Source organism: Meriones unguiculatus, chromosome 12 (genome assembly GCF_030254825.1).
Source record: "Meriones unguiculatus strain TT.TT164.6M chromosome 12, Bangor_MerUng_6.1, whole genome shotgun sequence".
NCBI lineage: Eukaryota > Metazoa > Chordata > Mammalia > Rodentia > Muridae > Meriones > Meriones unguiculatus.
The window spans coordinates 11,530,752-11,556,223 of NC_083360.1; the positions used below are offsets into that span (position 1 = coordinate 11,530,752).

The following is a 25,472-nucleotide window of genomic DNA, read 5'->3' on the forward strand; positions in this document are numbered from 1 at the left end:
CCTTTAAATGAGATTTCCTGGCCAGATATAGTTGGAATTATTCACTGGAATTATTTTTTCTGACAGAAACATGGACAAAGTATCTGTGGTCATGTCCCCAAGTTACCTCATGCCTTAGTAACTCTTTAAAAGAGCCTGTTCCGAGAGCAAACCCATCACTTCTTTAAATCCTAAAGGAAGCCTTGGCAGAACAAGGCCACAGGAAGGCATTAATGCCCCCCCACACACACACCAAGTAAGTCAATACTGTTCTTCCTATACTGTAAAGTAGCATTTTAGTTTCCTTGGAAACATTTAATACACATGATTCAAGACAGGACAGTCGTTACTATAGCACTTTCATTCTTTTCTGGAGGTCAAAAGCTAAAATTCAAGTATTTAACGGGGGTCACAGACTGACTATGCCATACCTAGATAATAGAAGGTAAAAACAGGCTACTTCAATAAAGACAATCACTAAAATGTTTATGACACCTGGTAAGCCACTGCAGCCCTGTGGTCTACAATGACTAACAAACCCTTATTATATCACTAGGTCCCAGGCACCTATCATAAAATTGAGTGCCACATGATTTTTATAGGTCCTTTTGCACTAGCAGCTAACAAATAATTTAAAAAGAGCATAAATGAAGAAACCAATGTAATTGGTATAATGCTTTTTCCAAACACCAGAAAATGAAAAGCAGAGCCAACACTACCCATGTTTGGAGCCAAGTGATTATCATGTTTGCCCCATGATTCAGTGAGGTCTAGCTTGGTCTCACCTTGTCAATGGGAAAGATGTGATGAGACTGAATGAAGTTCACAAGGATTGTGTTTTTTGAGGTATCTTTAATTCCTTGACCCTGACACCCTCCTGTTGCTAACCCATGGAAGGCTGTAAAACATAAGGTAGCATCCACACTGAATTCAGGGGATAGCATACTCCTTCCGGCTTTCATATAATAGGAAAATAAATTAATGTGAACTTCTATTTTTCTAAACTATACAAATAAAAAAGAAGAACCTGGAATTAGTTGTAAGAATTCCAATTCTGGCACCAAAAATAACCAACCAATGGGAGCTGAGGCATGTTTAGAGTCCTTTATCTTCATTTCCCTTAAAATGCTCCCTCTACCCTAGAACTGATAGAGCGCTTCGCTGGTTCCAGACCACAATTGCTAAGCAAGCTCTGTTTCCCCTCAAAAAGTTCAACCAGCCTTGCACAACACTCTTCAGTGGTGAGAAGCACTCCTGTTTTGCTTAGAAAACTGACCAGCGTGAACTCAAGTTCCCAGAAAAAATAATAATAATAATCATACCCACGTCACCAAGGCTGATTGATTAGAATGCCACACTGTGAAGAGTTGGAATGCTGAAGATTCAGGGCCAAATTTTCTTGGGCTATCAATGTATCTTAGTCTCAACAGCCATTCACGGCCTACCTGTGCTTGACAGCTGTGTGGCTCTCATATAAAATCGGCAGTAGTAGTATCAGACCCCTAGCTTTCACCAATCCAATAGCCAAGAATATCAGACAGCTCTAACCCCTGAACCAAGAAAAATTTCTTGATTTATGACTTTTTGTCCTGTAACTTCACAAACCATACTTGTACTAGGAAATGGCATTTGAAATTATTAAATTCCTGCCATAACCATTCATGCTTAGCTCCAGAATTAGGATAAGAGCTGTTTTGTGTTACACACTGCACATACACACTAAATTTTATCATTTAAAAACCCAAACCTGAATTTCTAGGGTCAACTTCATGAACAAAAAGGGCTGTCAGCTCAAGATGGTTATTCACATCAACTTCTATGTTTGGCTACTAATCAGCAATCAAGTTTCACATGTCAAGTAAAACAAATTAGGACTCAAGTTGTAGCTCATTAGAGAATCTGCTCAATATGGGAAAGGCTAGGATTCTGCCCTACCATCACCATCACCCCCGCCCCAGCCCTCCAAGCCCAGGGAGAAATTGTTTAAAAGTTGACCAATAATAACACTTGGATGTCCAGACCCTAAATATTGCTTTCACTATTCCTCCTCCTTGAGGATAATTATCAATAGCTTTACTTTCTTTTCAGCTTAGAGATAAAGGAAGAGACTTCGTGATTATCTATCATGAAAAGTGGTTGAATTACACATGTACATTTCCCTACTTGTGTTCATTGGTCATTTACTCGGTCACAAATCCTAAGATTCCTTTTATTCTTTTCAACCTAGTCTCCAAACTTTCATTTTCGTTCCTTCTGAGGCAATTCCCAAAACCTTTGATTGCCATCTCCCCCAACACAAGCAGGCTGTCTTTACCCATAAGAGCTTAGCAACAATAACAATGCTATCTGAAAGACAATGCCTTAACGTACCAGGAATCAAGTAAAAAAGAACAGAGAGGAGGTTCTGAGCCAATGACAGAAATAACACTCATTCATTATCTACATATCTTTACAGAAAGCTTCCATAGCGCCCAGTTAGGTCTGGGTATGAGGATGTCTTTCTTTTCCCTAGACAGACCTTGCAGCGTGGGCTCGAGCGATCCTCTTGACTTGGCTTCCAAGTCCGATGGGACTACAGGTGCACACAGCGCTCAGGCAGTTGGGGGCTCTTTACAACGGTTCCAAAGCTCAATTTACAGTCAGAATTTTTAGCCTTTACTTAAGTAGTATTATTTATGCAAGTATGTGCCTGCCCACCTGCCTAACTACCTACCTATTGTGGCATTGGGAAGTGAACCCAGAGCCCTGAGCACACTGGCACACACTCTTATCACTGATATATACACCAAGACTCTAAGGAATTTTTTTAATTTAATTAAGTGTGTGTGTGTGTGTGTGTGTGTGTGTGTGTGTGTGTGTGTGTAAGCCACATGTGTGGGTGGCCATGGAGGCCAGCAGAGGGTGCCAGTTCCCTTGGAGCTGGAGTTACAGCCCGTGCGGGTATGAGCACTGGAAACTGAACTTGGAGGTCCCCAGGAAGAGCAGCAAGTGCTCTTAACCACTGAGCCATCTCTTCAGCCCCATTCCCAAGGTTTTCGAATCAGTCAAAGTTGCTTAGACTGGCCTTTCACTCACTCTCTAACCCAGAGGAGCTTTGAACTTGCCATTCTCCTTCCTCCTCTTCAGTAGTAAGGATTACATAACTGTGTCAAAACTGCCTCTTCCTTGGAGGTGGGGCAGTATTTATCAAACTACACTTTACCCCAAAAAGAACGAGGCTTAAGGTGTCACTGAGATGCTTGCAACACAGCTCCAAAGAAAACTAGATTTCATTTTATAATATTTGGGATGTGGCCAGATGGTTGTCAATAAATTTTCTGACTTGAACATGCCACAATTCACTGTTTCTCTCCTTAAGAGATAAGCCCCCTCCTCATTTTCTACTAAGCAAATAAACCCAGGAATAGAAACAAGTCTCAGATATAAACAAATCATACGCAATTGTACAATAAGCACCTACTTGCCCCAAAATACCCAATCATCTTACCGTTTTTCATTTCCATATGACTTCTGTGCAACTTTCGCATGAAGAATGAGTACTGTTTGATCCCCTCGTTCTTTTAAATAATTTCGCATAGCTTCCCTGTAATCAAATATAAATATTACTATTGTAGGGATAGGATTTTCGACAAAATCCTTCATTTATTGCATCTGATCAGAGGAATGCTTATGAACATTTTTTAACATGTAAGCCTAAACATGAAAACGGAAGCCAATACATGAGCTACCTTAAAAAATGCTGGGCAACTGATAATCCATACCCACTGTCAATCTTCATTTTGGTTGCTAAAATAAAATTAACATTTACACTGCTAATATAATTCTGACTTTATAGCTTATCTTGTTCCTCTACCCTTTCATGTCTTATTTGGTGTTTGGCACACACATATCTGTGTGAGGGAGCTGGATCCACTGAAATTCGAGTTACAGACTAGACAACTGTGAGCTGCCACACGGGAGCTGGTAATGGAACCAAGGTCTTCTGGAGGAACAGCCAATGAGCTTAAGACACTGAACCATCTCTCTAGCATCCCCCACTCCACCTTCCAAGTCATAAGTACACCAAAACATCAAATCACCCTTAATTCTGTTGCCTGAACCCAAACTAACAGTCCCATGTAAGGACTTACAAAGTCCTGTCATTTATAAACAAACATACAGTTGCCCAAAGGATGTTGCTAAATAAATTCAATAGCAGCCAACTGAAGTTGCTGAAAATTGGTTAAACTTTCCAAAAATTCAACATTGCGTCAAATAAAAACTGTCACATGCTTATTTAGCATGTTTTATAAAAATGTCAACATATTAATATACATTGATTCACCCAATCATGTCAAGTTAAATGACACAGGGAAAAAACAAACAAACAAACAAACAAAAAACCCTCCTTTAAAAGTTAAGCCAGCCTTAGCTGGCTCTGAGGGAGACAGAGGGAGGCAGAGGCAGGCAGATCCCCAAGAGTTCAAGGCCAGCCAACTTCCAGGACAGCCAAGGCTGCACAGAGAAACCTTTCTGTCTCAAAACCAGCCCTCAAAACAAACAGACAAACAAACACACACAAACCTCTAAAAGTTAACTAAAGCAGAGTCTCAATTCTTGAGATGGTTTACACACCACACAAAGTCAGGATAATCAAATGTTTTACTAAATTTAAATTACATTCTACTTACATTGTAAATAAAGACAAATACATCACTCAAATGGATAACCAGATGACAGTAAAAAGCTGCCAACTGCCACAGTTATCACATGTAGAAAATGATAGTTTTGTGTCACTTGTGCACTAAGTGCACAGAACCTCACCCAGTTCTTATTTTCATTTCTGAAAGTCAGAGCTAACACAACCCCCTCACTCACGGTGGCTAAAGAGGGGTCAAGTGAGATAACCCAAATGGCCTTTATTCTTACAGAGAAAAATCTTTTGGCTTTAAGGCAGAGAGAATGAACGTCTACTGAAGGGAGCAAGAGAGCAGAAAGCAGCAGCACACCATAGCAGAGATGTGCACAGACAGTGCTGAAACATGTCATCTAGGTCAGAGAGTGGGGGGATAACAGACCATACGCTGGGGTAAGTTCTTAAATGACCAAGGTACTTGACACACTGGCAATGGCAAGGGATCTTAGATAGTGCTATGGGAAGTAACTGTTCAGAGAGTAAGACTGGGGGGGCGGTCATTAAAAGATAAAAGAGGGCGGAATATGGTGGGCTTCCAGAACTTATCTAATGCCAGGTGAGTGTGGTGACCTGCCTGTAATCCAGCCATGAAGGCAGAGCTTGGAGATCCCTGAAGCAAGTCCAGGTATACTGAAGGTCTAGGATTGATTAAAAGAGCTTGGCTCAAAAGAACTAAGTGGAAGAGAGATTGAGGGAGACTTCATAATATACATGAAAAAAAGGACAAGAAGCATTAATAAACAAAAGATAAAAACAAAAGTCAAGAGAAAATCAAATTTGTACAAAAGTCCCAGGCATGGAGCTTGAATTGAAAAACAGCGACATATTTGAAAAGTTTTAACCAAGAGCATGATTTCCAAGTTAAATTCTCCTCTAACACTTATGGTCTCTGTTATCACGTATGGTCTCTGTTATCACGAAGTGATTATTTGCTTATATGTTTACTTATGTGTTTACATGCTTACCAGGTCATGTGTTTACTTTTTTTTTTTTTGAGACAGGGTTTCTCTGTGTAGCCTTGGCTGTCCCAGACTCACTTTGTAGACCAGGCTGGCCTGGAACTTACAGAGATCCACCTGTCTGTGCCTTCCTGAGTGCTGGCATTAAAGGAGTGCTCTACTGCGCCTGGCTGTGCTCACTTTTCTTATCTTCCCTGACACAGCATGGAGGACATGTTAAAAAGAACTTGAGGCAGGTATGCCAGACTCATTCTACAAAAATAATTTCACTATTAAAAGACTGACACTGAGAAGTTAAGGCTATGCTAGTTATTTCTCTAAGTACGCATATATCAAACAACAACAAACAAACAAAACAACGACATTAAGGTGACCTATGACCGAGCACAGTCTGGAATGGTGGAAGGTTAGGTATCCTGAAAACACGGAGCAGGACTCCAAGCGAGGCAGTTTAGCCAAGGCAAGGGCAAAGCTCACTACCTGTCTACTACTACTTTGAGCTTTGCTACAAATACACAACAGGGTCTGCACCTTAAACTCTGCCACTTTTGAACCTGAGTTTTTTTTCTCTTCTTTGAAGCTACTGGAAAGGAGATAAAAAATACAACACACCTCAAAGTAAGTTAGCCCCACTGACAAGTAGTTCATGTCAGCAAGCTACAGGTACCACTATTGTTTTCTTTGTTAAAGGCCATTCCAAGCTCTTGATTATACCAGCTGCAGGAGAAAATGGGGATGAAAGCTTTGCAGGCATACTGAATAAAGAGTTAGGGGTACATACTGACTTCTGCTTATGCACTGTGAGCAAAAATTGTGGGGGGGAAGAAGCTGTCTTCCCAGGCTGACTGACCAAACCAAGTATGTGAGGAGGTTTGAAATTTTGCCGTTTCGGAGTCTAATTACAATCTATTTGGGCTATCTTTAGTCTACTAAATGGTCATATCCCCACCACTACCTGTGTTGACCCCTACTAATAGCCAGACCTAGAATGTATTAACAAAACTCCAGTTTTCCAATCAAAAGACTTCGTGTTGTCAGATAGCATACAAAGCCTACTATAACATGCTTTCCTGATGTACCTACGTATTTTTTAACTTTCATTGTTCTGTTCCCATAAAAATGCTGTGAAACTACTTCCACGTTAGAACACTGTATCTGGAGAGACTTAAATGAATGTTTCTGGGCCACAGTCACTATCTTTATTCTTTTGAAGTAAGAGCTGTTTCCTTCAACCATGCACAGCACACCTATAAAGTTTATAAGCACATTTATACACAGTTGTCTTATCTAATGTAAAAAAATGAAGTGGATCAAAACATAAGAACAGCATCTTAGGGCCGGAGGGATAGCTCAGAGCTTAAGAGCACTTCCAGAGGTTCTGAGTTCAATTCCTAGCGACCATATGGTAGCTCATAACTTCATAACTTTCTATAATGAGATCTGATGCCTTCTTCTGGTGGTGAGGCAGAACACAGACAGACAGACAGACAGATAGAGACAGATATATAGATAAGCAGGCAGGCAGACAAATAGAAACTTAAAAAAAAAAAAAGAAAACCAGCATCTTATGTAAAATTATAGAGAAGGGGCAAGGAGATGGATGAGCAAGTAGAGGCACTTGCTTTGCAAGCTCAACAACCTTAGAAAAAGATATCCTACTCCTAAAAGTTGTCCTCTGATCTCCAGACATGTGCCACTAAATGCACTAAACCAACACCACAATAAGAGCTACATATTCCCAGTTCTTCTGAGTCTCTCTGTTCTTCTGAGTCTCTGAAATCCTTTCTGCTTGGTCCCACTACAGAAAACAAAACTCACTGCCTTTTCTAGAACTTGTATATGCAGAGTTCAATCCTTTTCAAATCTTTGCTCATATGCAATGTTAGTCTAAAGTTGTACTGCCTCATGTTTATAATAGCATTATGAACACTGCCTAACGTAGGTAACAGTATTCTGTCCTTGGAGAACGAACTAGGACCTAGAACCTCATTCCCACCTTATAGAAAGGCATCTAATGGTATTTTTTCCCTTAAACACTCTGTATAATTCAGCAGTGAAGCCAGCCTACATGTGAAGTTTCCTTTTTAATAACAAATTTAGTCTTTTTAGATATAAGGCTATTTGAGTTGCCAACTTCTTCCTGAACAAGCTTATAGTTTCAAGCTTATAGTTTCAAGGTACTGACTTTTTTAAAACCATTTTACCTGTAGTAAAATTTCAGATGAAAACCCTGTGAACTTTATCTTTGTTCTTTTGAAATCCATCTTTGCCCCCTGCTTTTAATGTTTTCTCTTTACCACTAGTTTTAATCAATTTGACGACGATGTGTTTCAACATACTTTTACACTTGAGACTTATTGGGTTTCTTGAATCTGTGGTTCAGGCATTATTTCTTTCTATAGTTTTAGTCATAACCTCCTCATAAATGACTCTAATTACACATATTTAACGATAGTTGAACCTCAGAATAGTAGTACTCCCCCCACCGAGATGTTTTTTCCTTTGTTTTTACTTTGGACAGTTTCTACTGGTATGCTCTCTCACCTCTCCATCCATTCTGAAGTTGATCCAATCAAGGGCCATTTTTTTCCACTTTAAATACTGTTTTCATCTCTAAAAATCTGACTGGGTCTGTGTGTTTAATTTGAATCTGCTGTGCTTTATTATACTTGCCTTCCCTTTCCTTTAGCTCAGGGATTTATAAACCATACCTTTTAGGGAAATCAACCCAACTGCCTTTTTAATGCTGTTACAGACACCAAGTTGTTCACACATCGTGACTGTAGTTGCAGCAGAGGCTGTGTGGGCTAAGAGCTGACCATTTCCAGCTCTGAGTCCTAGCTCCTCCAACAGACAGAACAGACACCATAGCTGTCACTTTGGGTTGGTTCTGATCTACAGTGTCTCTGTGGCTAAGCTCTGCTGCTTCAGGAGTACCACAGAGTTCTTACTCCTCTACTGAGCAGTATGGCTGAAGGAGCTTGGAGAGCCTTACTCTTCTATTCTTGGCTTTGTTTTGTAAAACAAAACTGAGTTCCTTGGAAAAGCTTGTCTCTAACTCTATACTGTGACAGTTAGATGAAACCAAAGCATAATGTAGTCTGGGCATAATTCTATACCAAAGCCAAACTTAATTGAGTGATTTTCTTCTGACTATTGAGAGCAGGCACAATTCATAGCCCTCCACGACCCTCAGACATGGTTTGGTTCCGGTGTGGCCCTCAGTTATGGGTAGTTTTCTACACGTGTAAACAGAAAACTACAATAGATTGCTCTTCAGACCTGTTCTTCCACCCTGAGGTCTTCAGGGAGGAGACCCCAGTGTGTTCTTAAGAAGTCATCTCCATCCCCTTGCTACCTCCTCGAAAACAATTCTGTAATATTTAAGTATAAATACTTAGATAGACAAACAACTATCTCAAAATAAGTTATCGTTTTTTTGGGACCGAAGTATTTCAGATTGTGGAGGGTTTTCTTGTTTTTATATTTTGGAATATTTTCATACATGTTAATATTTGAGCATCCAAAAATCTAAGTTCCAAAATCTGAAACTTTTTAAGCCACTATGTTGGTACTTAAAAAGAGGTTCTAGGGCACGTAAGACTCTGGATTTTCAAATTATGAAAGTTCATTGTATGCAGACTGATTCTAGAGTACTAGTATGTTCCATCCTCATTATTTATTTGATGATTAAGAGGTCTCAAAATTGTCTTCAAACCATCTTCTATGTTCATCATTCTTAAATACAATCCTCCCCCCCACCCCCCACCCCCATTGAAGAGTGTTTCACCTGGGCCTCACTACGCAGATCAGGTCTGTCTGCCTCTGCCTAAGCCCGCCACCATATCCAGCCTACAACGGTTTTTATACATATCTTAATAGTAGTAATTATTTGGTGATAGCCTAAGCAGTCATCAGTGTGAACTAAGAATATGGATACAACAGAACATGAACACACAAGCACACACATGGACACATGCACATATACCTCCTTCTTGAAAATTTAAATTAAAAAATTTAACATGATAAATTCTAGTTTTCTTTAAAAATATTAGAGAAAAAAGTAGTATTTTAATATTCACTTCAAAAAGGACCTATTAAATCTCTCAAATCTTTCCCCTTACACATCAAAGTGTGACTGGCTAAACAAAGTTGTAGCTGTTATCTTTACAATCGAATACTGAATTTTGTCTAGCCTTATGGCATTAAAGAATAGCAATGAATTAGTGGCCTTGTCAATTTCTCTGATAGACTCTCAGAGGTAGTCTTGAATACTGTAGACCAGACAGACTTCCCATGTCGTTAGGGAACATGTATACAAGTCGGGAAGACAAGGAATGTTAAGAATTAAGTGGCTATAATGTAGCTTAGCTCTCCCTCTCTCGTTCTGACTTGATAAATCTGTCTAGTAGGTTAACTAACAATAGTTTTGCAAAAGCTTTGCAGTTTGCAAAATTTAATTCCATTTTAAAATTATATCCTTTTGCTCCCACCCCCTCACACACTTTAGAAAAGGAGGGAATGGAGGGGTAGTAATAAGCTCAAGACGCAGTTCTTGATGTGTGAATGGTTTTCAGTTCACATTAGTGGCTAAAATGAGAGAATATCTAGATGCACAGCCAATGCTTAAATGGCTAATATAATGCTTACCTAGTGAGTCGTTTAGGTGGAGGCCGCTCACCAAACTTCCTGGAAAAAAAATTAAAGAAATAGAGTAAATAAGCTGTCAGACAAATACCACAGTAAGCTGGCTATAAGGCATTAGAAAGTGTCCCTTATGACTTATCAATCTTCATGAAACTGAAGAAAGAAATCCCCCACCTATCTTCTGTTCCCAGAAGTAACAAATATACAATACAAAGACTTGTCAAAAACAAAAGCAGTGGGGCCAGAGATGGCTCAGCAATTAAGAACACTTGTCCTGCTCTTGCCAAAGACAGGATTTAAACCCCTAACAACTGTCAGATCACAAACAACTGTAACTCCAGTTCCAGGGGGTCAATCTTTTTGCCCTCCTTGAGCACCAGGCATGAATGTGGTACACATACATTCATGCAGGCAAATGTTCATATCCATAAAACAAATTTAAAAACAAATACAAAAAACCAAAAGCACATTTCACACATATACTCTGAGTCAGTGGCACATTATCAGATGAGGATGGACAACATCAAACTTTTAAAGCATCTAACAGAAAAAAACAAAACAAAAACAACAAAAAAACCTCAGGCCTCTGAGGTAGTGGGTTAAAGCACTTGCTTCCAAGCCTGAAGACCTGAGTTCAATCCTTGGAACCCACAGGTGGGAAGAGAAAACTAACTCGTATAAATCGTATTTTGCAACCCCAAGATTTTGTAAACAGAATTACTTTTGTGTTTAATTTTTATTCTACAGTATATTGGACTTTTTACATAAAAATTTTGAAACCCACAACCTGCCCCCACAATGTTTTCCTAACTACCAAGGAAGCCTAAGCTTAAATATTTCAAAACATTCAATTACTTTGTAACTCATGAATTACAGCTATGGAGCATAGAGCAAAAATCATTCCTGGATTCTTTTCCACTGAGAATGTTTTCTGGAAAAGATCCAATAAAGTACATGGTAGTTAATTCTCACTGTCTAACTCTGAAGGTCACATCTACTCCTGAGCCCAAGCGACATGATATAGCCACTAGAGAACACTGATTTCCCCTTTCGCAGTAGGTGTAAGTTACAAAAGCTTCTTGTTTGAAGATAAGATTTTTCCTCAGGTAGATGGTAATTAGCAAGGTGACTCACACTGGACAATGTGCAGAGAGTGAGAGAAGCCTTGGAGCACTCAGCCCCAAATAGAATGTTTATGAATCCCTTCCCCCAAGGCTCAGGGATCTATGAAGAAAAGGAGGTGCAACCACTGCAAAAATCAGAGTTGGTAGATGACTCCAAGGAAACTGACACGCGCGAATTCAGAATACAACAGCAGGCTTAAGAACTGGACAACTTCAAGCCAGACAAAATCCCAGCAAGCAGAAGAAGCAGTGGGCACACTGCGCTGTTTTCTTCTGCATAGCCTCCAATCCATTAGAATTTCCAAAAGAGAAAAACTTGCAAGCCCATTACATTTGTACATACTTCCTTTCTGCTGAGGAAAAAGATGTTCCTCCCATATCAAATCCCCTTCATTCTATAATCACCAATATGTTAAAAAAAAATGTATGACCACAAATGTACAAAAAGAATAAAAGTTGTCAAATTTCAGCATCCTAAAACTTTTCAGGACAAAAGATAATTTGCATTAAAAAATAAGAAAAACAACCAACTCCAATATCAAAACAAGGGGGGGGGGGAGAAACCACAAGAAAAATGCTGTGAGTGCAGAGCAATTTAGTAATGACACCAGTAGGCCAAAGAGAAGTAGATCCTCACTCCAATCTATTATTGCACAATAACAGCACTCTGGTTTTAGAAGCACAGTAATGATTGAAAAGCAGGTGCAAAACATGAGCAATATCTCTGTCAACTGGATCAACAGAGCTTAAAGTAATTCTATTTTTCTAAATTTTATAAATTTTCTGCATCTTGAAATGAGATTAAAAAGGATTCAAGGCAAGCAACACCTTGGAGCTACTTGGAGGAAAAAGTGGAAAAGAAGAAAGTGGAAAAGAAAATGCTAACAACCCAAACTTCTATAAACAGTATTTAATTATAGTAACACTAGGACTTGTGAACAAGGACTTAAGAAAAAGAGCTAGAAGCATAAGTCATACTTTCAAGACATTTACCACCAATAAGAGAAACGACTACCTGTTACACACACATCAGTACACATTTTGTGATAACAAATGGCATAAAATACAAGTGAAACCGGTACTGACTAGAAAGGTGCTTGGCAGATAACGGAAAACCACAGCAGGCTAGGGTCTGCATCAGATTTTGCCCTCACCAGTTACTTATTAAGCAGCTACTAGGAACCAAGTAGAGGTATGTCCAAACATTCACAAGCAAGAGGCACAAACTCATGCCCCTATAGAACTTATGCACGATTAGGGCAAATGGACAGGGAGATAAGTTAGTGCTTTTATAATTTTTTTTATCTATCTGAAAATGACTTTTTGTTATTGATACTGGGTTTTTTATTTGTTTTGGTTTGGTTTGGTTATTGTTGTTGAGACAGGGTCTCATGAATCCCAGACTTTACGGATAGTTGATAACCTTGAACTTTGATCCTCCTGCATCTACCTCCACAATTTTATTTAGTGCAGAGGAATCAAACCCAGAGCCTTGTGTGTACTAAGCAAGTACTCTACAAACTAGGCAATATCCCCAGCTTTGAATACACATTTTAAATAAACACATAATTCATCTTTAAACAATTTATACTCACCTTCTATCTATGGATACAGAGAACAGTCTATGAAGTCATGCATCCTTTGAAAAATACACTCCATCAATAGCTGATATATATATATAGAGAGAGAATGCTTGCCTAAGCACTGGGTCTCTGAGCTGAGGCTCCAACAAAAAGAAGAGTATGTCAGCCTTTTCAAGCTTATTTTGAATCAGATCTTACCTTAAAACCACATTTAAAAGCAATGGTTCTGGAATTTGGCTCAGTGTAACCACTGGTCCTGGTGAATGCAATACATATAATCAAGGCAGTATGCTACATCCCCCTGGACCACGTTTAGTAAGCACATTCCTAATAGAGCAAACATCACCCATGGCTGATGTCAAAGACAGAAAGTAGACCCCAAAAGATGAAGACATGACAACCAACCCTCCTATCCCATTATTATGCTTACTGTGTAGAAACACTTGAAAAGCATCTTTTCTTAATTTTTAAAGCCCCTTCTATTTTTTCCTCTTTGAATTTAAAATGAAAAAAATTAGCTTTTAACAATCTGCCAGCAATCAGTGTCAATGAGCGGGAGTAGAAAAGATATAAACGACTAAGACCATCATCTTCAATTGTACTCTGCACCTGGCTTTTCAAGTATCTCTGTGAAGAGGTTAGTGAAAGCTGTTTGGAGAAGGGGGTTTAAAAATTATGGCCTCACAATGAAACTTTTAAATCTGTAGCCTCAAAAAGAAGCATAATCAGACTGTGGGCAAACTATTTCAATTGTAGGTGTCACTGAATGGAACAGAGTGTAGCTCAGTGGTAGAATGTGTACTGAGTTAGCATACATGAAGCTCTGTCCAGAAATCCCACTTCCCATAAAATAAGGCAAGAGAGAGATGGACTAGGACTGAGTTAAAGCACACTCAATGACACTTATACAATGCACTACAAACAATATTACCTTTAAAATTATGGTGATAATATGGAACTTGAATCCAAACATGAGGGACAAATTCAAATTGTGAAATAAAATAAGAAACAAAAAAAACTAAAGACACAAAAACAGGACCGTGCAACATATGCTTTCAAATGTATTTCAGCTGTAGACATTAGAAAATTAATAGTATTTGTTTAAAACAGATAAGATTAATTTTAATATTCTAATATTGATTACTGTTCTTCTAGAAACAGTAATCAAATGGTTACTGTTATCAAACAGTTATCAAATAGAAACCATCTTCAAATGGTTCAAGGATAAAGATCATCTGTGTGTGCTCATCATATAAATACACATATGGTCAGATAAATTCAGGAATAATGTAAATATGGTCAGTGTTCTCACTTGAGATATACAGATAACTATTCTGGAAACTGGCATCACAACAGAACAAAAGGCTAGGCTCAGAGAAGCAATTACCTCTTAATCAAGATGTTGGCCTGGGCTGAAGAGATGGCTCAAGCAGGTAAGAGCATTGAGTATTCTTCCAGGGGGCCTGGTTTCAATTCTCAACACCCACATGGCAGCTCACAACTGTCTGATCTGATATTCTTACACTGACATACATGCAGGCAAAATACCCATTCACATTTTTTTTTTCTTTTTGATGATGACACTTTTTTTTTTCAATGCAGTTTATTCAGGAACCTTGAACAATCCTCGGACCCTGGGGAAAGCCAGCCCACAGCTTAAATAGCCTCTGGGTAGCCAACCCAGGCGTGCCACGTGGGCAATGCAGATAGGTCCACATACATGGAAGCAAGCCAGATCCTCAGCCTTAGCCAAATGTGGAATTGTTCGTGACAGAGAGCACTCACCATCGGGAAGGTGGAAGGCAGAAACCAGCTCCATCTTTAAGGCATAGCATTCCGCAGCTCTCTACAGTTCCCCCTTTTTGTTTTAGACGCATCAGGCAAGAGTAGAGGTCTGATCTCTGATATTAGAAATAAATTGGGACTTTGTACCGATGTTCATTTAGGTGTCATCCAACCAAAGAGCATCAGACCCGTCCAACCAATTCACATCTTTGAATGAATGAATGAATGTTGGCCTGACTACAGAACTTGGTGGTGAAAAATCAGAAATCATTCATAGCCCTGTGGCCAGCTTCATGGCACAATTTTTATATTATTAGCTCAATTATGTAGTAATTGCTATAGATTCAGAGTTTGTTAATACCCAGGGCAAGGATACATGCAGAGAAGCAAACTCTCATACCCTGTACGGAGTTGAATGCATAATCCTTTGAACAATACCTTGGCAATGTCTAGTCTAGTTCATGACGTGTATCTCTTTGAGTAGAAATTTACATACAGGGAGCAAATTTGGTCCATATAAGGACATGCTTAAAGATGTTCAATAAAATAGCATTTATATTAATAAAACAATCTCCAAACTACATGTATAATGAAGAATCCACTGGTTATACAGCAGCTTCCATGTACAAGCACACAGTGTAGAACATTAATTCTGAATGAAGTACACATCTTTAAATACATACGTAACACACATACATACGACTTACAAGCAATTATCAGTGTCAATGAAAAAAATCCCATTTTGTGCTACAATGCATTACACAGAATCTAAGGAAATAGTTTGGTAAAGGTATCCAGAAAGATGAAAGGTATACTGATAATCAAGAGAGAGGACCCTGACTACAATGCTCAATCCCCATCCCAAAAGGCAAAGAGGATGGACATCAGAAGAAGAAAACAGGAAACAAGTTAGGAACCTGCCACAGAGGACCTCTGCCCTGCAGACTATCAAAGCAGACACTGAGACTTATTTATGTCCAACTGTTGGGCAGAGTGCATGGAATCTTATGAAAGAAGTGGGAAATAGTAAGATCTGGAGAGGACAGGAACCCCACAAGGAGAGCAACAGAACCAGAAAATTTGTACACAGGGGTCTTCCCAGAGACTCCTACTCCAACCAAGTACCACGCATGGAGATAACCTAGAACCCCTGCACAGATGTAGTCCATGGCAGTTTAGTGTCCAAGTGGGTTCCATAGTAATGGGAAGAGGGACTGCCTCTGACATAATCTGATTGGCCTGCTCTTTGATCACCTCCCCCTGAGGGGGGAGCAGCCTTAGCAGGCCAAAGAAGATGACAATGCAGCCACTCCTGATGTAATCTGATAGACTAAGATCAGAAGAAAGGAGAGGAGGACCTTCCCTATCAGTGGACTTGGGGAGGGGCATGCATGAAGAAGGGGAAGGAAAGGTGGGATTGGGAGGGGAGTCGGGAGGGGCTTATAGGGGGATACAAAGTGAATAAAGTGTAATTAATAAAATAAAATTTTAAAAAACATGTTAAAATGCCATTAAAAAAGAAAAAAGAAAAAGAAAGGTTCACTGAAAGGCACTCTAAAACCATTCTCAAGAGATTTGCCAGACTCCAAGAACAACATTCAAATATGTACACGTGCCTCTATGAATTTTAGCCATGGCTTGCTCATCTAAGAGATGAGCTTTGGCTTTTTCCTATCCCCTCACCCACTGGAGAATACAAAGATAATCTGTGTGGGAGAGTAGGGCAGTGGGCAGTGTTCAGCCCTCAAAGTGCCATCTGATGAGGTAGAGTCCGTCAGTCAGTCTGTGCTGAGAACACTGCCTCTTAACTCCAGTGCAAACTAGTGGCATGGCCTGGAACAAGAATGCAACTTCAACTCTATGCCTTAGGTCAAATGAAACCATAGACAGAATTACTTCTAAACAAAAAAAATTGCAAACCTGTAGCAAAAATTCAACATGTTAGTACATGACTAGAACAGATAAAGAATACTCAACTAAGTACACACTAAGAACACTACTGCTCCTTCAAGACTAAATATTGAGTGATATTAATGCAATGAAATTTGTAATGGTGCCTTCAAAACAAGTAAATTATGTATTAGCCTTAAAGTGCATTCAGTTAATCATGTACCTATGGTGTTATATTTACTATTCTATTAATATGAAGAGACACAATGACCAAGGCAACTCTAACAGAAAGCATTTCATTGGTGGTTTGCTCACAGTTTCAAAGTAAGGTTAGCCCATTATAAACACAGCAGAAAACAAACAGGTATGGTACTGGAGCAGTAGCTGAGAGGATTCACAGGCAGCAGACAGAGAGACCCTGGGCTTGGTGTGGGCTTTTGAAACTTCAAAGCCCACTCCCAGTGACATACCTCCTCCCATAAAGCCACAGCCGTCCAACAAATCCTCTAAGCATGTGCCACCATGACAACAAGCATGACTAGCCTCCCAAACTGCTAGAATTACAGGCATTAGGTCTAGCTAATCCAACAATGGCTGTCTACTAACAGAAAGTCCAAGAATCTTATAGTTGTTCAGTCCATGAAGTGGATGTCTCAGCTGTTCTTCAGTATGTTAGAATCCCAAAGCAGGCTCTACTACCAGTGAAGGGAGATCAAGGGCAAGCAGTCAGAGAGCAAAAGCTTCTTCCTTATCTTTTATAGAGGTTATACTAGAATGTGACCCAGATTAAAGATGGTTTTTATGACCTTATGACCTAAAGTGAAATGGATTTAAGATGGGTCTTCCTATCTCAAATGATTTAATTAACTAAAAATCTCTCATAGATATGTCCAGCAGCTTGGGTTTTTGGTTAATTCCAGATGTTGTCAAACTGACAACCAAAACAGCCATTACAGAATACATGAAGGACATATAAACATTTCTCTATAAGGTAAACAAATTAGCAATATAATTTACTATAAATATAAAATACTATAAATATGTTTCAAATAACTAAGAAAGGAAATACAAATCACAATAAAAAAGTCACAGTAAGATATCACCATATGGGCTGGAGAGATAGCTCAGAGGTTAAGAACACTGGCTGTTCTTCCAATGATCCTGAGTTCAATTCCCAGCAACCACATGGTGGCTCGTAACTATCTATAATGAGATCTGGTGCCCTCTTCTGGCCTGCCTCCAGGCACATATGCAGTTAGTACACTGTATAAGTAATAAACCTAAAAAATAAATAATAATAATAATAATTAATAATAATAATAATAACAATAATAATAATATATCACCATACCCATCAGCATGGGTAATAAAAAACACGCAAGAATGTAAAATATCACAGTTACTATACAAAAAAAAAAAAAAAAAATGATTTATCAGGGTGGAAAAATGGCTCAGAGGTTAAGAGTACTGGCTGCTCTTCCAGAGGTCCTGAGTTCAATTCCCAGCAACCACATGGTGGTTCACAACCTTATAATGAGATCTGGTACCCTCCTCTGCCCTGCAGGCAGAACACTGTATACATAATCAATACATAAATCTTTAAAAAATGATTTATCAAAACATGAACAGAATTACTATATGATCCATAATACAACTCCACTTCCAGGTACATACTCAGAACAGTGAAAGCAAATACTTAGACGCGTATGGTAACTGCACAGCAGCATTAATCATAATAGCCTGAAAAGTATTCATATACCCATTGACAATTAGGTGGACAAACAAAATGTGTTATGTACAAAGAGGCATTATTCAACCTAAAGGAAGGTAAAGCTGGCATCTACCACATACAGAAATGACAAGTGGAATAAAGCAGACATAAAAAGTTAACAAATAGTATTGAGACCCCTAGAGTAATCAAATTCATAGAGACAGAAAACAAAATTGTGATTATAAGGAACACATGTGCCTGTGGTCAGAAGACACTTCATAAATGCTCAATGAATATTTCTTGAATACAACAGCTTCTATAAACTGCATCTTATGACAAGTAAGACACTAAATGCTTTCCAAACCTATCGCCATGTTGCCCAGGCATGCAAGATCAGGTGTCAGGGGACAGACAAGGAGCACGCAGTCTCATCTACACAGCTGAACTAGTCACTAATTCTTATGAATTACAGCAGGGGCTGTTGCTGGGCACCCTAGCTTTCTGTGGCAGTCTGTGTAAGAACGGCCCCCACAGACTCATCTATTTGAATGGTTAGTCATTGGGGGAATGACACTGTTTGAAAGGATTAGAAGGATTAAGAGGTGTGGCCTTGCTAGAGGAAGTGTCACTGGGGGTGGGCTGCATCGTTTCAAACGACCATGCCAGGCTCAGTGTCTGTCTGTCTGTCTGTTTTTCTCTGTCTCTCTTCCTCCCCCACAAACCCTATGGATCAGAATATAGCTCTTAGCTACTGTGCCAGCATGCCATGTGTGCTGCCATGCTCCCCACCTAGATGCTAATTAACTAATCCTCTGAAACTGTCAACAAGACCCCAACTGTTTTATTTTATAAAGTTGCTTTGGTCACGGTGCTTCTTCACAGCAACAGAACACTGACTAACACACTTTTAAAAATCAGAATTCCAACCTAAAGATAAGAAAAAGGAAAACAGAGCAAATTGGAAACCTGGCCTACCTCCACAGAGCTAAGAAGGGGGCATGGTTCAAGTCTGACTCCCAAACCAAAGTGATTTCTCCACAATTACAAGTAAGTTTGAGGACAAAAGGTTAAGCTCTTTCAAAAAGTCTGACTCTATGGGGGAGAGAGGGAGGTATCCCATTTTAGGACACTGTAAATACCAATGTAAGAGTAAAAATTATGAGAACCAAAATCCATATGTTCTAATCAGAGAAGACATTACTAAGCTTTTTCTGTGGCTTTACTACATAAAAAAGAAGTCCTTAGTGGGGGCTGGAGAGATGGCTCAGAGGTTAAGAGCACTGCTTGCTCTTCCAGATGTCATGAGTTCAATTCCCAGCAACCACATGGTAGCTCACAACCATCTATAATGAGATCTGGTGCCCTCTTTTGGCGTTCAGGTGTACATGCAGGCAGAACATTGCATAACAAAATCAATAAATCTTAAAAAAAAAAAAAAAAGTCTGTAGTGCTAACACCCAAACAATACATTTTCTTTGAATTATAATTACGGTTTCTGTTGTCACATGCCACATTATTAATGAGTTTGTGGTAAAGTAGGGTGCACGCACGCAAACACACATAATATTAACCGCAGCTCAAAGCATAAAGATTGGCTTTCTGTCAAAGTGCATCTGAGTGAGGCATTAGGCAGTCAGTCAGCCTTCATACACTGTTCAGACAGTGAAGAGAGCCCAGGAGCTCATACTTGCCCATACAAACCTCAGTGGCCATGGAATTCTGAAGGCAAAATAAGCCAACAAAGAACACGGTTGTGGTTCAGGGGATGAGGTTGTGGTTCAGCGGATGATCCCAAGATCTGACTACTAGCTATTTTACTCTGCATTGCTGCATCTTCCATAACCACCAGAAACACCAGCACTAGCCAAAAGCTTGAGACTTGCTCCCTGATTTGCACGCTTGGCTATCTAAGAAGTAGGTTCCTCAAAGCCCATCCTTCCAGTAATTGGCACACAACTCAGCGGGCAAAAACGGGCCTGAAGTGGCACTAAAGAAGGTTAGAATAAGCCCTCCTTAGTTGCAGACTTAGCTTCTACAGCAAAGTTCGTTCCTGCTATATCATTTATTTGGGTACTTTGTTGTTGAGTAAACTTAAATTTTACAAACTGCACAGCTGTTGTTAGTTAACCTGCTAGACAGATTTATTTAATAGAAAGAGAGAGTTTTTCCTTAGAGCTAAGCTCCATTTAATTTTTAATTCTGAATTTCCCCCTTTATTTATCTAATCATTTTACAGCCTGATCCCAGGCCCATGTCTTCTCTCCTCCCATTCCCACCTTTATGTCCCCTCTCCCCTCCTTCTCAGAAGGGGCTATCAACCCACCCTGCCACCTCAAGTCCCAGCAGAACTAAACGTATCCTCTCCCACTGAGGCCTGACAAGGCAGCCCGGCTAAGGGAAAGGGATCCAGTGGCAGGCAGCAGAGCCAGAGGCAGCCCCTACCCCCACTGTTAGTGGACCCACGTGTTGACCAGGCTGCACATCTGCTGCACATATGTAGGGGTCTAGGTCCAGGCAGTGTACGCTCTTTGGCTGTTGGTGCCGTCTCTGTGAGGCTCCAGGGCCCAGGTTAGCTGACTCTGTGGGTCTTCTTGTGGCACCCTTGACCCCTCTGGCTCCCTCTATCCTCCCCCCCCTACTCTTTCATAGCACTCCCTCCACTACCACCCCCGCAAGCTTGGCCTATTGTTTGGCTCTGGGTCTCTGCATCTGTTTCCATCCGCTGCTAGATGAAGCCTTTCAGAGGAGTTATGGTAGGATCCTGTCTGCAAGCACAGCACAGTATCATTAATAGTAACAGCAGTTTAGCCACTTAACTAATACTTCTTCTCTTCCCAACTTGTATACACATGTTCCCTAAGAACATGGGAAGTCCATCTGCTCTACATATTCAAGACCTCGTCTGTCAGTCTTAAGCTTCTACTACAGAAATTCATTGACAAAGGTCATGAATTTCTCATCTCCATTCTTTGATGCATAAGGCTAGACAAAAATTCTCCTTGTTATCTTCTTCCATGGCTTCCTAACTTGGCCTCTTGTAGTAAATGGACAGAAAAGCAACAGAGAGAATCTATCTTTACACATGCTCTCATTTAAGCTTCATGTACAGTCCCCAAAGTTGGTACAACTTTTAATTTGCAAGGCAGAGCTTTCCCCTTCATCTTTTTAAAAGGTTTATTTTTAATTTACATGTATATGAGCATTTTTTTAAATTTTGAGACAGGGTTTCTTGTATAGCCTTGGCTGTCCTGGACTCACTTTGTAAAACAGGCTGGCCTCGAACTCAGAGATCTGCCTGTCTCTGTCTCCCCAAGTGCTGAAATAACAGACATGAGCCACTGCACTCAGCCCATGTATGAATGCCTGTATGTGTGCATGTACATGTACCATGTGTACCAAGTACCCAAAGAGGCCAGAAGAGGGGCATCAAAACCCCTGAAGCTGGAGTTGAAAGCAGCTTTGAGTCACCCAATGTGGGTGCTGGGAATCAAATCTGTGGGTTCTGCAAGAGCAGCAAGTACTCCTAACCGCTGAGGCATCTCTCCAGGTCAGCCGTCCCCTAAGTTATTACATACCGATCATGCTAAGACAATAACAAAGCTCCACATAAAATCTATAAGAATGCCATTTTTTTTTATCTCCTTGCTTTTCTGCCCTAAAAATGCCCTTTTCTTTTTTTATGATAATCTCATTTGCTTTTCTCATTATACCAACCACCTGGCATATCTTATTTAATTGTTGGGAGGTGGGGGGAGCTCTTCCTAACCAATTCAGTATTTGCCAGTAAATGTAAGCTACATTTTAAGGATCAAATGTTACAGTAATTCAACCAGAAAATATGAAGTCTGACATATGATTAAATAAACCAGAAAAAAAATGACTACGGTAAGGGCTGTATGGGGGAGTCAAAAACATATTCTACATAACTGCAAGTAGTCTAGCAACAAAGACAACGTTTCTAAAATGAGCCAGCCAGACTTGTACAATGGCATCTTAGGCTATCCTTCTATGCTGGCCAAATTTTAATAGCAGACAAGCATACTGAGACAAACTGACAGCAACATAAGGTTTTTAGCCACATTAAACAGTGCCTGAAAAACATATAATGTTAAAACATCTAAAACTGACCAAGACATGCCACTGGTGTCTTGGTTTGTTTCTGCTATAGCTAAAGAGTCAATCCTATTAGTCAAGAAGTTCCAGCCCATTTCTGTTCTCCCATTCAAACAAAGACCAGGAACAAGTGCTCAGAGGAAGGAGTTTCTCAGCCTCCTCTTTCTGTACAGTCAGGATAGCAAGACAAATCAAGAGGCCAACAAGCTCCTTACTCTGAAGGAGACATTTTGTCCTGAGTCAATCTTCTCGGATTTAAGATTTATGGTACTTTTCTAGCATCCTCCTGACTGACTCTTGTTGGTCTTGTCAGTTCTTGCTTGACCCTCCTGGTTCTGTGACACAAAGGTTGACCTCAGTATTAATCTACAAGAAGTAATGGGGGTGAGATAGGGCTGGGAGTACAAAGAGAAGAAAGGAGAAAGACTAGAGCCAAGAGAGCAGCAACGAGAGACCAGAGAAAAGACTGCTGTGGGGAGTGTCAGAGCCACTAAGTCAAAGGAAGCAGAAGGGTAATGGAGAATCCAGTAACCATGAAGGGGCAACTGTCCATGACTTCCAATATTATTTTTATAAAAAAGTCATTTTCCTCCAATTTTTTTTCTTCCACAGAGGGAAGTTCAACAAGTAATCCAAAGAACCATCGTATTTCACGTCAACTGCCTAAATGAGGAACTTATTTGTCTAATGAACTGACAGCACTGACAGAACTAGTCTATTATTCGAGCTATAGAATAATCACGGAATAACACCTACCTAAGTTTGGTTATGGACCAGCATGGCGCTCCACAGCTCACACAGGAGAGCTCACCTCAGCCATTGCCTCTACCTCCCAACCCCTGCCCCAGCTCTCCACAGCTCTCCACAGCTGATGGCTTTTGGTGGGATGCAAGCGAAGACTTGTCTTCCCTTGGGGAGATGGTCACTGGGAGCTTGACACGTTCTAGTCAATATATGGACAACACAAAATGGACAGCTATTCTTTTGGGGGGGGCTATGGGAGCAGGAAGAAGAGCAGGTGGACCTGGGAGTTGAGCGTGATCAGAATGCATGATGTGGGATTCTCAAATAATCAATAAAAAAAGAAGAGCTATTAAAAATTAGTTATGTTATCCCTAAACTATTTGATGAAAGAAATTATAGCTTTTTGCAATTAGCCTAAGAAGAATAACCATGCTGTCTTCCACAAACTTATGTCAAAGGGGGGAAAAAAAAAACTCAGTCATAAAGTTTGTGATTTAAAAAACAAAAACCCCACTACAGATCCATAAAGATACCTGTGATCTAGATATTAAAGTATCTTAAAGTATGAAAAAATATAGAGGTAGGCTCTGTGGCGCAATGGATAGCGCATTGGACTTCTATGATTGTGTCTTACATTAATGGTGAATGCTCTTATTATTAATTAGTAAAATGATGTGTATTTAGCACAATTCATTTTCTAAAAAAATTATCACCCCCTCTACATTAGTTACCATTATTGTATTTGTACTTCTTTTTACATTTCACTTATTTGTTAATAAGGTAAGCTAATGAAAAAAGCAGGAATATCGCATTTGTGTCCTGGAAAATGTAAAACAAAAAACTGACCCAAAGGAAAATTTTATTTATCTTTAGTAATTGTTATCAATTTGTCTACAGAGTTTAAACACGCCATATTTCAGGGTGCCTACATGAAAAAAAAGGTATTGTCCATTTTTATAGTGACTGAAAAAGTATACCTCTTTTCATGTCGGAACTGTCAAAAACCTACCACGTGTCTTCTTTCTTCCACAAACCTTTGCCTTCTATGGTTTCAGTTTACTGTGCTCAAACATGATCCAACATTTACTCAGTGGAAAAATTTAGAAAAAACAATCATAAGTTTAAAGTTGTACACCACATAGTGTGATGAAATTATGTGCTCTCCCATCTGAATAACAGAAGTTAATTTTTAAATTTAATTTAAATTTTTTTGTGTGTATGTATGTGTGTGTATGTTGTTTATACCAGGTGTGTATAGATGCCTGAGAATGCTAGAAGAGGTATGGGAGCCCCTGCAGCTGGAGGTACAGACCGTTCTGAGAAACCTGATGTGGGGGCTGAGAACTAAACTCTGGTCCTTTAATAATGGAAAAAAAAAAAAAAAAACTCTTGACTGCTGAGCTACTCCTACAGCCTAGAAAACTATACTGTATCCATGCCTGCTTCTGGGATTCTATGGAGAATATTTATTTATTCACATAAAACTGGTATTAAATACATTGTTACATTTATTCTACAGAAAGAAAGAAAGAAAGAAAGAAAGAAAGAAAGAAAGAAAGAAAGAAAGAAAGAAAAGAAAAGAAAAAATATAAACTTACTAAGTACTGATTCCATCCAAGACCACTGGGTCACTGTGAGATTTCCAAAATCTTTTCATCCATGCCATGGTAGTTCAAGAGCATGTTAAGTCACAGCTTGGGACACTGCGAAGCACCTCAAAACACCTCAGCCAGTGTAATCTGTATCATTCTCCTTCCCTTTAGAGATCATAATGGTTCTGAAGAACTATAATGCAGCCATTTTAATTGATAGTTTCATAATTTCAATAACTTAAAAAAGCAAAAAACAAAAAAGTAAGGACTTAAGTGTTGGTTTATTAAGGCTCTAGTGTACTATGTTAACTGCTGCTATGACTTAGAAAACCAAGGAGCCACTGTAGCTACCAGCCAACACTGGCAGCACTTGCTTTATTCAGATGTTTCTCCAACAGTCCCACAAAATTGTATCTTAATTGCTTCTTCTACCTATTGTCCTATTCATCTTCCCATTGACTCAGCACAGTATTCTTTGTAATATCCCTCATCATCAACCAGTGAGCACTATTTAGTGTTGCCCATAGTCCTGTGAGATTCTCTTGCACATGGAACTCAGGGTGGATTGTGGGAGCTCTGCCTGGCTATCGGAAGCACAAGTAAAACAACCCAGAGCTTGTGCCTAGCGTCTTAAGGGGACAGCAGTGTAGAGGGACTATATATTAGGCCA

At 39.6% G+C, this 25,472-nt stretch overlaps 1 protein-coding gene across 3 annotated transcripts in view; it reads right to left on the reverse strand.

Moving 5' to 3' along the window:
• Rbpj (recombination signal binding protein for immunoglobulin kappa J region) overlaps positions 1-25,472 on the reverse strand; it is a 75,295-nt gene that overhangs the window by 17,576 nt on the left and 32,247 nt on the right. For 2 of the 3 annotated variants that reach the window (XM_021644302.2, XM_021644303.2), the window contains exons 2-3: positions 10,264-10,302; positions 3,467-3,562 (exon numbers count right to left, since the gene is read on the reverse strand). In XM_021644302.2, coding sequence (XP_021499977.1) covers positions 3,467-3,562; positions 10,264-10,302 — 135 coding nt within the window. Of the gene's footprint in view, positions 1-3,466; positions 3,563-10,263; positions 10,303-14,354; positions 14,607-25,472 lie in introns of those variants that run through there. The other variant, XM_060365311.1, reaches the window with a different exon arrangement.